General features: G+C 49.4%; 2 protein-coding genes across 2 annotated transcripts in view; one reads left to right on the forward strand and one right to left on the reverse strand.

Annotated features, from left to right (window-relative positions):
- Nucleotides 1-3,937: 3,937 nt before the first annotated feature.
- LOC119104616 (uncharacterized) lies at nt 3,938-6,823 on the forward strand. Its single transcript, XM_037228335.1, has 3 exons — nt 3,938-4,237; nt 5,429-5,554; nt 5,859-6,823. Exons 1-3 carry the CDS (start codon nt 4,083-4,085, stop codon nt 6,043-6,045), a joined length of 468 nt encoding a protein of 155 aa, XP_037084230.1. The 5' UTR covers nt 3,938-4,082; the 3' UTR covers nt 6,046-6,823.
- Nucleotides 6,824-6,936: 113 nt separating this feature from the next.
- Nucleotides 6,937-17,149, reverse strand: part of ChAT (Choline acetyltransferase) — a 28,497-nt gene continuing 18,284 nt past the window's right edge. The window contains exons 4-10 of the mRNA XM_037228334.1: nt 15,342-15,516; nt 13,976-14,196; nt 13,364-13,587; nt 12,358-12,480; nt 11,762-11,897; nt 10,125-10,325; nt 6,937-8,835 (exon numbers count right to left, since the gene is read on the reverse strand). Of these exons, the coding sequence (XP_037084229.1) occupies nt 8,611-8,835; nt 10,125-10,325; nt 11,762-11,897; nt 12,358-12,480; nt 13,364-13,587; nt 13,976-14,196; nt 15,342-15,516 (1,305 nt within the window). The 3' untranslated portion in view covers nt 6,937-8,610. The remainder of the gene's footprint in view (nt 8,836-10,124; nt 10,326-11,761; nt 11,898-12,357; nt 12,481-13,363; nt 13,588-13,975; nt 14,197-15,341; nt 15,517-17,149) is intronic.

The following is a 17,149-nucleotide window of genomic DNA, read 5'->3' on the forward strand; positions in this document are numbered from 1 at the left end:
AGGTTACGTGGCTGCCCTTCACCACCGGACGGCAGCACAGTGCCGATTGTGAGAACATCTGTTCTTCGATACGCGGCGTGTTCTGTGCTGTTGAGGATTGTTCTCCATTTAAAGAGGTTGGGCTACAGTTCTAACCTAGGGCAGTGCTTCCCATCAACTTTAAATCAATCTACTTGTCTTCAAACAGGAGGCCCCATCATGGCGACAAAAGCCCCAGTAGGCCCCATGAGCCCCAGGAGTCTCCGTCGTGCTGACAGGAGGCCCTAGATGACCGATACAGGATATTCCATCAAGTCCCAAGGAAGGCCATTCAGACACGCAGGAGCCAAGAATGTCCTAGACGATCAACATCGGGCTCTATCAGCTAACAGGAGGCCCCAGCTTCCAATGGCGAAACGTTTAGATTGCGGTCGCCCAATAACAACCGGCGTGCCCACTGTCACATCTGCCACACCTGTCATGCCTGCTATGCCTGTCATACCTGTCACATCTGCCACACCTATCACACCTACCACATCTGGCATACCTGCCAGACCTAGCATACCTGTTATACCTGCCACACCTGTCATACTTGCCACACCTACGACATCTGCCATACCTGCCACGTCTGCCACGCCTAACACATCTGCTACACCTGCCATACCTGTCACATCTGCCACACCTGTCATACCCGTCACACCCGCCACACCTGCCACACTTAGCACATCTGCCACATATCCCACACCGGCCATACCAGCCACACCTGCCGCACTGGTTTCTCCACACGTGGCCGCGGAAGCTCGAGCCGGGCCTACCTTCATGTTGGCTCCCAGTGTGGCGGAAAGTCGACGACTGTCGTGCACGCCGCCCTCTGCCAAGTTTATATATGGCGCGCCCCCTGTCGATGTGTGGCTGATGGACAGCTGCTCCGCGCCGACCACGAACTTTGCAAAGGTGGTCGCTCCGCAACATGGCTGGAACGGCCTGATCATGGGCGCGCCCAGCGAATCCGGCTCAGGCGGCCTGATCATGGGCACACCCAGCGAATCGAACAGGAGGGCATCGCTGTCATTGACCAATCGGTACATATGACATAGTGCACATCGAAATGTATATGCACATGCACACCCACTTTAATTACTCCACATGCCGACTGAATGAACAGCAATATGCCACCAGAATATTATCCGAGGAGTTTAAGGGAATGATACCTCACCATGTTTTTGGCTTACCCCCATTGTCAGATTACACCTCTTCCCCTGCGGGTTGCGGCATGGTCTAAACTCCGGAGGCAAGGCCAGCCATTCATCGGTCAGCGATTCGGTTTTCTTTTTCTCCCGCGGAGCAAGCGAGCGGTGTGGGATACCGTTGTGCTGACAAAGATCATGATATGGTCGTGACACGGGGGCGTAGTTTCGCGAAATATGTTTGCGGGCTGAGCGGTGAGAAGTGACTCAACCTGCCCCCCCCCCCCCCCCGAACGATAGCAAACGAGTTTTCCCCGGATTTGGCCCACTTTTTCTCAACGTTTGAGTTTGGAGCCTATGTAGGTTGGGGGTGGGTGGGGGTGGGGGCTTAGGCCCTCGCCGCTAACTGAAAAATAAATTACGCCCTTATCATCATGATCAGGATGAAGTGTCCTGACGGTGATTGAGCAACGAATAACACCACATGCTCCCACAACTCTTTAACATTTAAGTGACGATGTTTCGAGCTTAAATGAGATTCACTGAATCCAATTCACATGCAACGATCTTTCGCATGTTCTACATTTACTGGGGTTTGAAAGCTGGTAACAGCTTTCTCTCCGTGCTCGAAGCAATTAAATCTGCCTTAGCTTCGTGCACGTTTGAATAACTTAAGGGTTTTGAGGACAGACAAGCTCCTTCTAGGTACATGCATTGAACGTTCAGAGGCATCGTCCCGTTTCACATGAGGTAGTTTTTTACCACCTGTTCACTGCTTACAATTCAATATTTCTGCAAAGTTTTGTCTTTAACACTGGCACTTCGTGAGGTCGGTCTAGGCACACTATCCCATGGACACTAACATTATGCAGGGTTCCCAAGCTACCATGAAGGTGACGTGAGGTGCGGGATAGGCTTTAAAATTCTGGTAACACAACGCAGCATTAGCGGTCATATTACGCACCATGAGCGGCCATATTACGCCGTTCCCTCTCGTCGAGACGAGATTGACAGCTACCTCGACCTGTGGCTCTCACTGAACACCTGGCGGCCGACACTGAGCGGAGTTAGGCTCCACCGAGATCCCGCCCCTTCAGAGCCCCGCTGTTCTCGCCTCGAAAAGTCGCGTGCAGTGCAGCGCAGTGCAGTTGCGTGCGTGCAGGCGACGTGTCTCGGCACCCCGGCAACGCCTGAGCTCAGTGACAGCGGGGGCGGCGGGCGCAGAAGCTTGGTGACGGCAGAGGCGAACACTGGAGGTCGGTGACAGCAGAAGCGGCGGGCGCCGAAAGGAGGCAACCGATGGGACGCGTCTACTTGAAATCAGAGCTTTGTGTTAAAGGTACCATGTGAAGGTACCATGCGGTGATGTCTATGTGTTTTGTCCCCACAAAATAACCGGTGGCGTGCGCAGAGTCTCGCAACGGGGGAGCAACTTTAAAAATGCGCTATATGTAGCACACTTGCACCGAATTTAGGGCGAAATTTGTGGTTTTACGTAGAACGACATTCCATGTTTCCGTTTTTTTAGATGTCTTCCTTTGATTCAAAATTCGATTTATATTTCCCCGCGCCCCATAACCACGCATTTGGTCATGGGGTGCGGGGAAGGGAGGACGTGACCCAGGAGTTTACCATTAGAAACATGCCAGTCGAGCTCTAGCATACATCTTGCCGGTTTCGAAATGCGCGTTTTTTTATTTTGGTTACAATTAAGGTGAATTGTATCTCAACGATCATAAATCAGCAGCAAGAGATTAAAATAAGTGTTATAAACCCTTGTCATTTACATGTTCGTTATTGTGCCGACCAATCAGGTAGGGGGGAGGGGGCGGGGCGGGGCGGAAACCGGAGCCTTTGTAGAGAGGTTAATGAAAGGTCGCTGTTGTCAAAAAGTCTCCACAAAAATCATCACAGCTGGCTCAGTTTTTTCCGAGACTCAGTGTTCTGCATTTATTCTGTGTTTTTGCCTTACTTGGCTGAAACGCGAGCCAGAGACCAAAAGGAGGTTTCATTTTGCTTGTAATTAGGAACGATGGATACACTAACTACTAAAATGAAGGAACGATGGGTATAACTGTGTGCAGCTTCATTCCCAATGTCTCCGAAAATTAACGTTACATCGATGGCGTTGCATAAGAAGAATGGTCTCAAAAATGGCATTCACATCTCTTTGGAATCTGTCTTCTCTGGAAGGAATAACGGATTAAACGACTTTGTATAAACGTTGAAAAAAACCTCTGGCGCTACTCATATTACAGCGATTCATTCTACCATATCTAAACCGATGCCAATTGAGAGGTTGCCGAACGCTGTTGTGGCTCTAGATGGAAAGTAAGGAGCCCCGTGACTCACCACTAATGTAGGTAGCAACAGGGTGAAAAGGTTGCACTGATATGAACACCCCATGTTCACCTGGGTATGTCCATCTTCACTCGCATAGCCAAAGGACTTTTGGCAAGGGTCATGCTGTGATGTGTAAGAACCATAAGGGCCCTACTCATAGCGCCTAAGTAACAACCCCTCGGGTTAAAATTTCTCCTGTGCCACAATTTTTCATCTCTTGGATAAAATATACACTACAGCGTTGTTTGTTCTAATACAAAACACTTTGACTTATGATTTGTTTAAGCTCGTTAGGACTTAACGTACAAAAATAAGAATTTCAGCGCCGCGTCCCTACCCAATCTGGACGGCTTCAACGCATATGAGACATACGTCTGTTCGGTGCCAAAACTGCGTACGCGCTTGTTTACATCAGTCACTGCCGCGTGTGATAGGGGTGCGGAGTGGGTACTGACACGGTTCCTATCGGCCGCTCGTTGCCGTTGTCCTGATAACCGGCCGGTCCGAAATTTGGTTGGAGAGACAGGCTCTCCATTTTTTACCAGTGGTGAAGTCAGAGCTACAGTTTTAAACATGCTTCGTCAGATTAATGATACGCTTGTCAGGATGCGTCTCCGTCGTCTCACCAAAGAAAATTTGTTGTATTTCTACTACCCCATGAAAGGAGCATCATGTTATGTTCTCTTTGCCGGTCATGTCATGCATCCGGCAATTCTGAGCTCCTTTCCGTAAGTTTGGGGCATGTCACGATGTTTGCCAGTGAACACTGGTGCAAATATTGCCAAATTGTTACTGTGATGCAATATGTCACATTGGACAGTGTTTCCTCGAGGAAAAAAACTTCTGACAGGAGTTTTGACTATGCATGATGGTTTTTTAGCCCTGTATTTTATTTCATGATTTGATTTACATGCTTACATGATTGACATGCTTGTAATTGTAGTGGATTGTACAGTATAAGACTGCCTGAATTGCCACAGGTGGCTTTTGTTAGTGTTTTGATCACTTCTTTTCCATGAAACACATAATGCTTAGGGTTTTGGCTGTTGGCATATGTTGCTTGTTGTTGCTGTAGGTGATAGAGCCATGTTTCAATGATATTGTGTAAGCTGAATGGTTTGCCTAACAATTTTTCTGTGATTGGTGTGATTTGCACATAGGTAAACTCAACCCATCAGCTTGGTGTGTCTGCTTTGATCGAAGTTTCATATGTCAGCTGTAACTTTGTTGGGAATTATTTACAAGGTGGCACTCTTCACCCCTTATTGAATTTTTAGAGATATTGATATGCATGTAAATCAATTTAGATTAATAAATGGAAAATTGTTGACATCTGATGGCAATATGGAAAATTGGATGCTATGCTCTATGCTTAAAATTTGATTTGACAGAGACACTACAGAATGAGCAAATCACTGAATGTGTGCACCTGATGCCAAAATCCTGTGTGCATTCCTGCCTCTAATCAACCCTGTGTACAGCCCTGCCATAATCAAGGTTGCCACACATGTCTGAATTAATGTGTGCTACTGCTAGCTGTTAAGGTCATGAAATTGTGCTAAATTGTGATATATATATATATATATATATATATATATATATATATATATATATATAGATCTGAATATACAGTATAGTTTTTAATGATATCAGGCTATTGCACATTTTATTATTGTAAGCTTCTTATTCTCTGTGTATACTTTTATGGAGCAGTAGCAGATGCCAATGATCCTTAAAAGGGTGCATGGTGGCATTTGTCTCTTTCCCTTTTGTGGAAAGACAAAAACAATGATAAATCATGCCTGGGATCAAACTCCTATGAAGAGTTAACACCAACTGGGGACAGAAATTATCATAGTCTTTGCTGCACCTGCTCTGCGTGGTATGGCCTGACCTTGCCCACACCATCTCCCCATCAGACTGGTGCCTCGCTCTGTGCCCGTGTCGAACCTGGCACTGGTGCACGCCAACCTGGGCATCGGTCTGTACCTGTTTGGCAGCCGGCACCTGCGGCACCAGCACATCTGCAAGAAGGTCACCTTCAGGTGAGGTGGGGCAAGGGGCAGGCTGTGTTGGTCAGGCTCTGTGGATTAGGCTGTGTTGACCAAGCTGTGTGGATCGGGTTGTGTGGATCAGGTTGTGTGGATCAGGATGCATTAATTAGGCTGTGTTGATTGAGGTGTGTCAATCATGCTGCCTTGATCACGCACCATGAACTTAGAGTTTTTGTGTTTGGCAGGAAACCCTCGTGTGGTGACAACCTTTCAAACATATTTTGATATATTCCTTAACTATATTATACATAGCAAAGGACCCATAAAGTTGACCACCCCTGGCTTTGCGTTTCAGCGTTTTCGGCTCCCTTCTCTTCAACATGGGCTCAGTGCTTCTGTTTGCCATACTGCGCCAAGCCACGCCTGAGTGCGCCACGTTCCGCGCTATGATCGGTATGACGTCAGCAGCCGGTCTGCTCTACATCGGCAAGACGTACGTCGATCACCTGGATCGCCAGGCGGTCTTGCACGACGCGGAGTAGTAGTGACATCTAGCGGCGAACCTGACGGCGCGCAGGTGGTGACATCTGTGGGGATTTCCGGCGGCGGGTCCGGGCCACGGGTTGGAGTCCCGCGTGTGTCTCAGCAATGGAGCGCCGTTTCGCAGCAGACGTCGATTGTGCGCCCCTGAAGTGTTAGAAGGCGTACTTCGAAGTAGGCATACGTGTGTGGGGTACATGGCTTTGCGAAGCAATTAAATTTGCGGAATGTTAGATGGATCGGATTTTCTGTGTGCGTGTCGGATTAAAACTGCATTAGGTTGAGGTCCTGCCACTGTTCGCTGATCCAAAGACGCCCTCTTACAAGGCCGCAGTTTTAGTTTCGCTGTACGACGATTTAAGTCTGTTGTACATTTCACAGGACTTCAATGGCATCAGCGTCATTTGTTCACGGCGTTGAGATGATGCCGGAAGGGTCTTCAGATCCCATTCACTGGGTGTCCTTTCTGTGAATGATTTGGAGCCCATTTTAAGTTCACTTTTTCATTTTAAGTGGACGGTTATGGTGTCAGTCTTTGTGGGTCGTGGCAGGGCGCCACTTTGGTGGTAAGCTTTACCAGCGCACGGTCAACTGATCATCACTGATCGGGGCCTGTTTCGGCTGGATCTAATGTCGCGATGTTCGAGTGACGTCACGACATCTCTCGAGTGACGTCACGACGGCTGGACGTCTGCGCTCTGTAAATATGTGATCGTAGTGTGTGTTTTGTATTGGTCGCTTTGCCGTTTTGCTGTTGACTAACAGATCACACGAAACTGATGCAGAGTTTGTGTACACAACGTGGATAATGGGCGTTCACAATGACTGCAGATATGCTAGTGGTGAACTGAGCGTCCACATTCTTTGCTGATGGTTTGCAAAGGTCTGTTTTCCATGGGCAGTTTTTATTGTTCGGCGGTGGCGCTGGGTTGGGCAAGATGCAATGTCGCAACCATCACACGAGCAAAATCCAGGTAGTGCAGGCAGCACCCAACAGCTAACGGCTCCACAACAATAAACAGTGCACACTTCCACCATTGCAACACGCCAAACAAAATGTCCTTGCAACCAATATTGCACGTTTTCCACTCATATGCTTATCACATCAATGATATGTATTTACTGGTGCACGCCCTCACAAGCTGCAATCTATTATCACATCGTGGCGAAGCAAAGATGGCGCTCACGAACGCCAACAAAAAATGCTGCGTTGTTTGAAATGAAAGGCGACCCACGTGTATTTCATTGCTGCTTAGCTTACTGCCTGTCTATGCCCGTAACCTGGCGTAAGCGAAGTCACGTGTGCTGCTTCATCTCTAAACCCGCCCTGGAATCAATATGCCAACACGATGGTTCGTTCACCTCCAGGGTAGACCCAAGTCTCCAATTGTAGCTGACACCTGTACTCTGACAGTGGTGACATTGATGATATTTGGGTTCAGGGGTGCTTCCACTGCCTTGGTCACTTTGCGCCCATAGCCTGACAGTGTCTGACGAGCATTCAGTATGTAACGTTTCTTGTTTTCCCGGGTCTGCTTGGTTCTGACAGACAGGCAGATGCATCATCTTTTCGTCCATCACGAGTGGATCTAACCTTGTTAGACCCATTTGCGAGATGAACGTTGCCGGTCCCGTTCTTATGCATTCAAATCAACGACGACAGCGTACGGACAACCGTTAAATCTCCGAAGTAAGCGGCGTTCATTCAGAGTCCGGTAAGACCTCCTCCACTTCTCTGAGATTGCATCAAATACGGCTGGCGGTAACGTAACAAACATCGCTCACTCACACGGCCGTTTCGAAGATTCGTCTCACGACAAATTCTTCAAATGGATAGAAACTACTAAGAGAACTGAATGACGTTAGCCATACACATATGATATGGTTAACAGCATCGATAGATGCACTGTATCACAGTGACGAGAACCACGCACTGTGTGCATGCACCGGATGCGCCTGATATGTAAGCGGCTATACGTCTATGTCCAAGGAGGCGTCCACCATAAAGCCCGTTTATCATGGCGAACACTGCTGGTTGGAACTATCCGCTAGGTCTCGCAGATACATCGTCAAAGAAAACCTAGATCGGATCAGCTGGTCGAAGCGCGGTTTAACTCGGTTGGACGACGGAGAATGTCAGCCATGAATCACTTAGTATGACGGCCCGATCATAAGGACTGGCCTGATGCGTTAATATGTGACGTTTTTCATCCTATTTACCGGCAGCCAACCGTTGGCCGGGAACTTCTGTTACCAGTGTTAAACTATGCGTATCTAATGAGCAATAACAAGCGTGCGATAACGTGTAAATAGCCTACATCATCTTCGAACAAGTAAAGCCAACGCGTGATATGTGTGGGTTCCACCGAGGCAAACCGCCTCGCAACAAACGTGACCTCTGGTTGTGCGGGTCCAACAATGAAGCGCTCGACCAACGCCACAACACAGTCCCATTCACATCCCTAAACATTTACACACCGCTCCCCGTCTACCACTGCCTACCGGCCACCAGCCCGGTGACGTCATCACCCTGTTGGGCATCATCACCATCACCGCCTTCCGCTTCGTTACCCGCTGCTGGTCCAAGCGTCCGACGACTTGAGCAGGTCGCGCATCAGGCCCAGGCTCTCGCTGATGGAGCTGCCGAAAGCCTCGGATGAGGTCATCTCACAGGAGTGGAAGCTGCCGATGCAGAAGACGATGAAGTCGGGCTGCGGGTTGTAGGAGCAGCCGTAGCCGTCGGGCACCACCGCGCCGTAGCCCATGAAGGACTCACCGTTTTGCGTCGGTACCTGCGGCGGGTATGACGTCACACGACTTAGGCAGCTGTCGCAGCTGTTGATTTTCGCATATGAGAATGCTACGTTGAGCAGTATCATTTCTGATGGTTCTAAGCCTGATTGACCAGTCATGGATGGGTCTGTGACTTGGTAATTTCTACCAACCGAAACTGTTTTGGGTTATTTTGTGAAAAACCACTTTCAGAATACCAAGACGCACCGTTTTTAGTGTGATAAGCAATCGCTGCAATCTCTATTATACTAAACGAAGTGTGCGTGATTGTGTTTGTGCGTGTGCGCTTGTGCTTGTGTTTTTCCGCCATCGGCGAGCATCTGCTGCCTAGGCCAAACGGCGGCGAGTTTCCACGGGATCAGGGCCCGCCAGCGTCGGCTGGCAGTGCACATGACGGCTCTGTTTCTCACACCGTCAGTGCGTGGCGAGTGACATAAATTCGCAAAATTCCTTCGTTTGGCGATGCACATTTGGGCGATTGGCGATGCAAATTTGTCACCAATCGATGGATGGCCGAGAAGGCTTTCATTTCCGGACGCAGATCTAGAAAACGACGCGTCCGACCGACCCGCATTTACACAGCAAGGCAGTGAATCGAAGGGAAATGACAAATGAGACGTACTGACACGATCTAGAAAGTTGGATTTGGTCATTTTCAACGGGTTCAACGCAATTGTCACCTGCGTACGAGCCAGCAAGGTCGATTTTGCCGTTCCTGACCGTTTTTGTCCAAAACCTAGGAATATGTTCCAAATTACGGACGACGGGGAGCTTAAAACCTCTGCTATATTACCATTTACATTACGCATATTCCAGGTTTTAAGCGGACAACTGGTAGTGGGGTGGAACTGAGTCGGTAACTAAGACACGCATGCATCGTTTTCTGGGTACCAGGGCGCTGACGTCATCGTACAGATGCACGGCCAGACGGTCCAGCTTTAGCAGACGACACCGCTGGTGCCGACTGTGCCTGGCGCGTGCCGGCAAGCCAGGTCAGGCGTCGTTGAAAGCAGCCCTGGCGGGCCAACTCACCACCGCCTGCCGGCGTGGTGGTGTCCAGACTCTGCACCTCTTACGTGCGGAATAATTATCTAATGATAATTATCAAAACATTATCTAATATTTTGTCCTCGTCTAGTGCGTTTCAAGGCGTGCACATGTCAGGACACCAGCCGAGAACAATAAGTCCATAGGTAATGTTCATGCATGGTCTCAATGAAATCCTCAAATCCTAAACTCTTCGAAATAAAATCCTTCCGTAAAGCCCCTGCGCCTCTCAAGCACGCGCCTGGCTGGTGGAGAGGCCGAAGTGGTTGGCGATGCTGAAGCTCTGATGTGTGAAGAGCTGCGGCGTGTCCATGCCGAGGTCGGTGGCCATCTCCTGCAGCCCCAGCAGGTGGATGTCGATGCCCTGGCCCAGGATGTTCTCCACCATGATGTCCGTCTGGAGGTGGAGCGCCGTCCGGAACAGGCGTATCTTCTCACCCCGCTGCCAGAGCCAAGACAGGGGCGTTACGCCGCGCTCGTGGTGTTTGGGTTCGATCATTGCCGGGCGGAGGGCCTCAGGCGCTCGTGGCGTTTGGGTTCGATCGTTGCCGGGCGGAGGGCCTCGGGCGCTCGTGGAGTTTGGGTTCGATCATTGCCGGGCGGAGGGCCTCAGGCGCTCGTGGAGTTTGGGTTCGATCATTGCCGGACGGAAGGCCTCAGGCGCTCGTGGCCTTTGGGTTCGATCGTTGCCGGGCGGAGGGCCTCAGACGCTCGTGGCGTTTGAGTTCGATCGTTGCCGGGCGGAGGGCCTCGGGCGCTCATGGCCTTGGGTTCGATCGATGACGGGCGGAGCGCCCCAGGCGCTCGTGGCGTTTGGGTTCGATCGATGACGGGCGGAGGGCCTCACAGGCTTCCCTAAGATTCTCCTGGCCACGACCATGAAAAAATATGCTACTTGATATAGAAAGAAAAGCTTTTAGTTCCCAGTTTTTCAGTGTAATGGGCTCAAACCTCTTATAACGAGTTAGCGATGTTCTCTGTGCTATGAGTTACTAATTAAACGATGTTATAGTGCAAACAAAGGTTACATTGATGGTGCTCGAAGTTCCAGTCTGTGCTTATGACGCGCCGTGCTCATAAGTCCAGCTGGAATCGCCGACTGGTATCAATAAAACGAATGTTCAGACCATAACGTCGTGTAACGAGCAACTCCTAGTTGGTTTATTAAAGAGTACAATCTAATGAAAAATTCAGTTTCCCTTCATTCCTTGTAAGTATATGGAATTCCTGTAGTGTCAGGTGGTAACTAGTATCTTTCAAGCTATTTCGCTCATGGTGTTATCATTGCTTCGTAGCTGAACACGAAGCCGTTTTGAATGGTATCTCAAAGAAAAGAGTACATATACTAGATGTCTTCTTTGTTATGCTTCCTTTATCGAGGGCATGTTGATCCTGCTTAGTTCAGGCACAGTAAACCATACCCTTCTATATCATTACATCTCTGTCCTGCCTCTACACCTGTTTGCTCAGCTTTATACGATTACGTTATTCCATTTCTATAAACAACTCACGCCTGTTCAAAAGCCTACAATCTCCACACTGAAGCTTTCTCATCTAAAGTCAGGAAAGCTGGAATCTCCAAAATGAAAGAATACATTATAATGTATGCCACCTGTGGCATACATTATACGTCATATGAAAACCTGTTTTAAGGTATGCGTATATATATATATATATATATATATGTATATGCAGAGAAATAAATAAATATCTATATATAGATAGATGTGGCAAAATGGGTAGGCAGGTAGGTACTTTCGTCATCGATTCTTATATATATATATATATATATATATATATATATATATATATATATAAACCAAACTTAAAACCTGGACACACAACAACCAAAACACCATCGCACGCCGGTACCCTCACCGTGATGCTGACGTCGCCCATGACCTTGACCCAGTCCAGCGCCTGAGGGGTCACTGCCCGGATGCAGTCGACCCGACCTTGGCGGAAGCGTCGGGTCGAGGCTGACTCGTACGTGGCCACCAGGTCGTCGTGAAGCCTGCGGCGAGAGCTGGTCAGTCGGGGCGGAGGCGCGCTGGCAGGCGCAGCACGTGGCGGTGGCGGGGGAGTTGTAAGAGCGGTGCTCAGCTGACTTTCTTCGTCGCCGATCCTTTTGAGGGGCGCATCAGGACCACAATGGTCCACGTGTAAGGTTACTTCACGAAAGGACGAATGGGTCAGTAAGTTAGATGGGCGCAGTATTTTGACAACACGGTCTGTCTCACCGCTAGCATAAGCTCACCACCGTCGGCAGCGATAGTATTAGTAGCCGACATGGTTTGGTGGTGCATGAAGGGGTTTCTTTCAATGAACAATTTAAGTTCAGTGATGTATACATAATCATGAAAACAGGAGCACAAAACAGCATGTTGATGGGTTAACGCGGCGCCCGAATCGCTGCATCGAACAATTTCTCACACTCGTCCCAGGTCCGAGCAACAACCGAACTGATATTTCACCTGTAATATGCCAACTGCAGTGCCAACTGCAAAAAGGCGTCAGGACTACAGCGAACGCTCTTGATAAAGTTCTTGCCATAGTCCGGAAAACGCAGCACCAGAAAGTCTAGATCATCGATCAGCCTGCAAGCAAGCAAGAAGTGAGATTAACCTGCGATACTTGTTTCGCAGGCACACGTTAGAGGGAATGTTTCACATTTTAAGAGGTTGAAGAAGCGTGAGATATAATAAAATAAGCCGGCCTATAGCTTTTGGCATACTTTCACGTAGCAAGTGCTGCTCTAGAAAACACAATTTTCTGTTGAGTAAACATGCTTTCCAATGCCTCATTGTTTGATTACGTCATTGTTCCCTGCGCATAATTACTTGAGAGCCAATTGACTCCCGTTATGCCTGGAATCGTGCTGACGAGCGACTGATACGAACCACACGGCAATTATATTTCTCTTGGCAGTGATCACCACATGGCAAATTGAACGATAACATTTGAATGACGTTATTATGGCGTCATGGATGACTGAGCGACCTTGAAATAGTCACCACGAAACAGACTGCACATCTTAGACGGCGTGTAGCTCAGAAACTACAGGAGTATATGTTTTAAGGAGAGCATGGCTGTAAACGGCACCAAGTGATCTTCAAGATCGCTATTTGAGTATAAAACCCCATACAGATGCGGAACACTCCTTCACGGTCATGCGTCACCTCTAAAAACTGTGAGAACATGGCGGAACATTGCACGCCGCAGGCTGCCGTCCTCAGATTATTTGATTCTTCGCGGAGTGCTGCAAGTGTCACGGTTTTCCGGCAGAAAGGAATGGTCGCCGCCATGGAGCCTCCGGCACTTCCGGCCTCCGGGGCCCGGACCCCCCCCCCTCCCCCCTTTGGGGTGGTAGTGAGGCCGACTTGAGGCTGACGGCTGCAGCCAGTCTCCCTTGAGACGGAGCGTCACAGCGATGCGGTATGAGGTGACAAACTGCGGACAACGCGTTACCTGGCGGCTTACCGGTCCACCGATACGGCGCTTTTCTCGATCCGCGCCTTGACATCGTCGTTTAGGAACCACTCCAGCTGATTGGGTGATTCCAATGGACGGGACGGTGGTTCCAGAGTGACGTCATCACGCTCAGCTGACGCCACCAGCTGTTCCATCAGCTGAACGACTGCGATGCCCTCGGCTGCCGAGTGTTCGTAGCATAGACCTGACACCCCGTCTGAGGATACCACCATCTGGCGGACATATCGGGAAGCTTTAGTTGCTGCTGTGGACAACTACCTCAGCTCACGTAGGGTTCGGAATGAGGACGCTCTGCCGACTTGCATGTTGCATGGCCATCTTACTTGACCCTTGTTTGGAAAATTTGCCCAATATAACATGCATATTCATTGGAGTTTGAGGCACGTCTTCCTGAATTTCGTCCCGTTCCCCTCAATATAGGCATTTCAAGTTGAACTAAAGTAGATTCGCCAAAAATCGACGGAACTTAAAAAAAAACTTTCCAAAACCTCCATTTTAACCTCTGTTTAAACAGAGGCAAAACGGGTTGAGCAGAGAGTGAACCACTCCGTAGTCCAATTCATTTCCAAGCCATTTCACTGAAGACATTTCGTGTCTAACCTGGATGGTCTTGTCGAACCAGCGGTTGGCCGTGTTGAAAAGGGTACCGCCGCCGTGCAGCATTTGGTGCGCCATTGCCGTGTCGTCCCTGCCGTCGGTCACGCCGCCGTCGAAGCTTAGCCTCTTCCGGCCGTTGAAGGAGGTCGGCAGCGGCGCGTCCAGGCACACCACGAACAGGCAGTTCTCGATGGTGGCCAGCGTCTCGGCGTTTAGGTGGTCCGCTGCAGGGGAGCGAAGGGAGAGTTGGTATGATTCTGTTCGGCTGGAGTGACTCTGGCGTGCATGGGCGATTTTGAAGCTATAGCGCCACAGGTGCATCAAAGGGGAGAGGGGCCCCTCTGAGGCCTGCATTTGTACATTTGTTACCACCGTTGGCTCCGGACAGAATGTTAGGAATCTGTGAGATCAGGAGGTAACTTCTTTTGGAGGGGTCTCTTTCATTCTGAGCACGGGTCCAGTCCCCGAAGCTTGGGAAGAGATTTACCAAATCCGGATAAAAGCCAGTTTGTTGGCATTTTTCATTTTTGGTAGATCATTTTCACACATCAGCCCCAAATTCTTTTAAGAAACTACGCCCCTGAGCGTGACGCACTCACACTGAGCTTTGACCTCTCCCCCGTTCCTTCTTAAGAAAATTCTGGCTGTGCCCCTGAATTATGCTAAGGAATGATGTAAGACGTGAAGTGCCTGAGTAGCACAACAGGAACAAAATCTCCTACGCACGGTCGCTGGCCTTACTCAAAGGAGACCCGCAGGATATTAGGCGTGCCCGAGCAACGTGGGCAGGACTGAGAGACGCAGCAGTGCGTGGTTCCCCGCTACATTAGATTTTCATGCCGTTTCCAGCTTTTGACGCTCTCGACAGAGACGTACACATCACGTCTCCGGCCTCCCCCCCCCCCCACACCCCATCAATCCACATCATTGATGTATTTCAAACCCTCTTTCAATCACGTCCACGTATATTGCAGCCTAAAATACGGAAAGACCTCAAGTCTCTCCTTTCGACTGTCAACATCACCTGACTGTCACGGTTTCTTCCTTCTTCTATTTTTTTTTTGCCTCAGGCGTTTCACCCCGCCTGGGCCAAGTTACGTCTTGGAAAAGGTTGCTTTTAATCAAAATTGCAGCTGCATTGGTGGGAGAATGCACATAAAAGGATAGGCCACTTCTGATCTTTCCCGCTTTTCAATACTGGCCTGCTAGTCGCCGACAAGCAGTTAGATTTGGTTCTCAGTGACGGGTTCAGAACCAGCAGCAACAGCTCGCGAGGATTAATGCACGCCGCCGTACACGAGGCACGTCATGTTCCGTGCGAGAGCTGGGAAATAATCATTTCACCGTTGATGAGGTCCTCCCGACTCACCGTTGATGAGGGCCTCTCGACTCTCGCCCCAGACTCGCCGGTCGTCTGACGTCAGCAGCGCCACCTGGCAAGAGTCGGGCGACTGCTCTGCCATCTGTTGGCAGCGACGCAACTGGAAGGCCAGCTCGTCGACCGTGAGAGGCTCCCAGTCCTCAGTCAGCGAAAGCTGAAATTGCTGTAAACGGAGAGGGCGTTTACTAATGGCAAGTCTGTGCGTAGGCCACAGCGCGCTATGTAGGACATGGGGCTATGAGGGGGGGGGGGGGGGGGGGGGGGTATGCCCTCACTTTTAGGATTCAAACGGCCACTTCATCGTCATACAAAGAAAAGGTCGACTTCAAAATGGGTGTCGTTGCATTTTTTCAAGCGTTCCCATGCCCATGAACACACGCAGGCGGTTGTGAAAAATTTCACTGCTGAGAAGGTTGAGGCGGGGAGGGACAGGCGGGGAAGAGACGGAAGGCGGGTAAGAACGGAAGGCGGGGAGCGACGGGATATGGGTGTGTGGAAATCTCCCACATGTATCCTCCCAGAATAATTGGAAAGTGCTACTTATGCCCCTAAGGGTAAAGTTGTGATTGTTGCAATGACGAGAAGAAAAAGGCACGTACGCGAAGCAGCGACAAAGTTTTTGTAGGGTTTCCATTGAGCCTCAGGACGCACTTCGAGTATATCGATGGAACATTAAAAATACCCCTTAGCTGCACTGCAAGAAGTTTGGAGCCCAACCTATGCATGCAGCCAGCCAACCAGAACGATTATCGCACAGGAAAGACAGCACATGGCTCGTGTCTATGCGTGGAGCACGCTGATCAAGATCAGAAGGCGTCTAGCCGAGGCAGAAAATACCAGAAGATGGCTGGCCGAGGCAGAGAATACCAGAAGATGGCTGGCCGAGGCAGAAAATACCAGAAGATGGCTGGCCGAGGCAGAAAATACCAGAAGATGGCTGGCCGAGGCGGAAAGTACCAGAAGATGACTGGCCGAGGCAGAAAACACCTCGCATCAGCGTTAAGTTTTGCCCGTCGCGGAGGTTTTTTCATTCCATTTCGTCTAGTGGGTACTTAAGGGAATTTATTGCTCCCTTTAGACGTTGTATCCTTGAATCTTTTGACGAGTGAATTTAATTTTCTTAAGCTCTATCCAATAGCAACGCATAAATACAAACAATGGTTCTCCATGCTAACCATACCATTCGCTTGCCGGCATTTCCTTATAAACATTATATATATATATATATATATATATATATATATATATATATATATATATATATATATATAAATGCATATATATTAATCTGAAGTGCATCTCTATCAGAGACTGGAAGGTAATATATCACAACAGACTGAGCTCGACAAACATTGACTGGCTGCATGTAGCAGGTGGGTTACCCTATAGGTAGCTAAATTATCTTTTGACTTAACTAGAGGACGACTCGCTTGAAGGGAAGCCAGGCGAAGGTTCTATGCTAAATTAAGAAAATGTGATACATTTGTGTGCCCTCAGGCAGAGCAGCATGGCAACGTTAATCCCAGAACAGACCACCCACGGTGCCCGCAACGACTGCTCTGAAGCCCTTACCACTTACAGTTCAACTCACCAAGGACTAGTATAGTCCAGACAGGCCAAGAGCCTCCCTCTGACATACGGCACTTCCAGGAAACAGCACTCTCCTTCCAAGTCGTAACTCGCTTCCGCGGCGTTTACGACCGAGTTACGACACGCCTTTTTACGACGGCGGGAGGAGAGGGCTCACCAAGATCGGGCGCTCGCTCCGGTGCCCCCTCGTCCCCGGGGAGAGATAG

The sequence above is a fragment of the Pollicipes pollicipes genome, unplaced genomic scaffold (genome assembly GCF_011947565.3).
Source record: "Pollicipes pollicipes isolate AB1234 unplaced genomic scaffold, Ppol_2.1 Scaffold_6052;HRSCAF=7182_pilon_pilon_pilon, whole genome shotgun sequence".
Lineage (NCBI taxonomy): Eukaryota > Metazoa > Arthropoda > Thecostraca > Pollicipedomorpha > Pollicipedidae > Pollicipes > Pollicipes pollicipes.

Bases quoted from the DNA above. Each gene is read 5' to 3' on its own strand.
- LOC119104616 (XM_037228335.1), top strand. From the start codon at position 4,083: ATGCTTCGTCAGATTAATGATACGCTTGTCAGGATGCGTCTCCGTCGT. The intron at 4,238-5,428 runs GTAAGTTTGGGG...TCTCCCCATCAG, and splicing joins GCAATTCTGAGCTCCTTTCC to ACTGGTGCCTCGCTCTGTGC. The intron at 5,555-5,858 runs GTGAGGTGGGGC...TTTGCGTTTCAG, and splicing joins TGCAAGAAGGTCACCTTCAG to CGTTTTCGGCTCCCTTCTCT.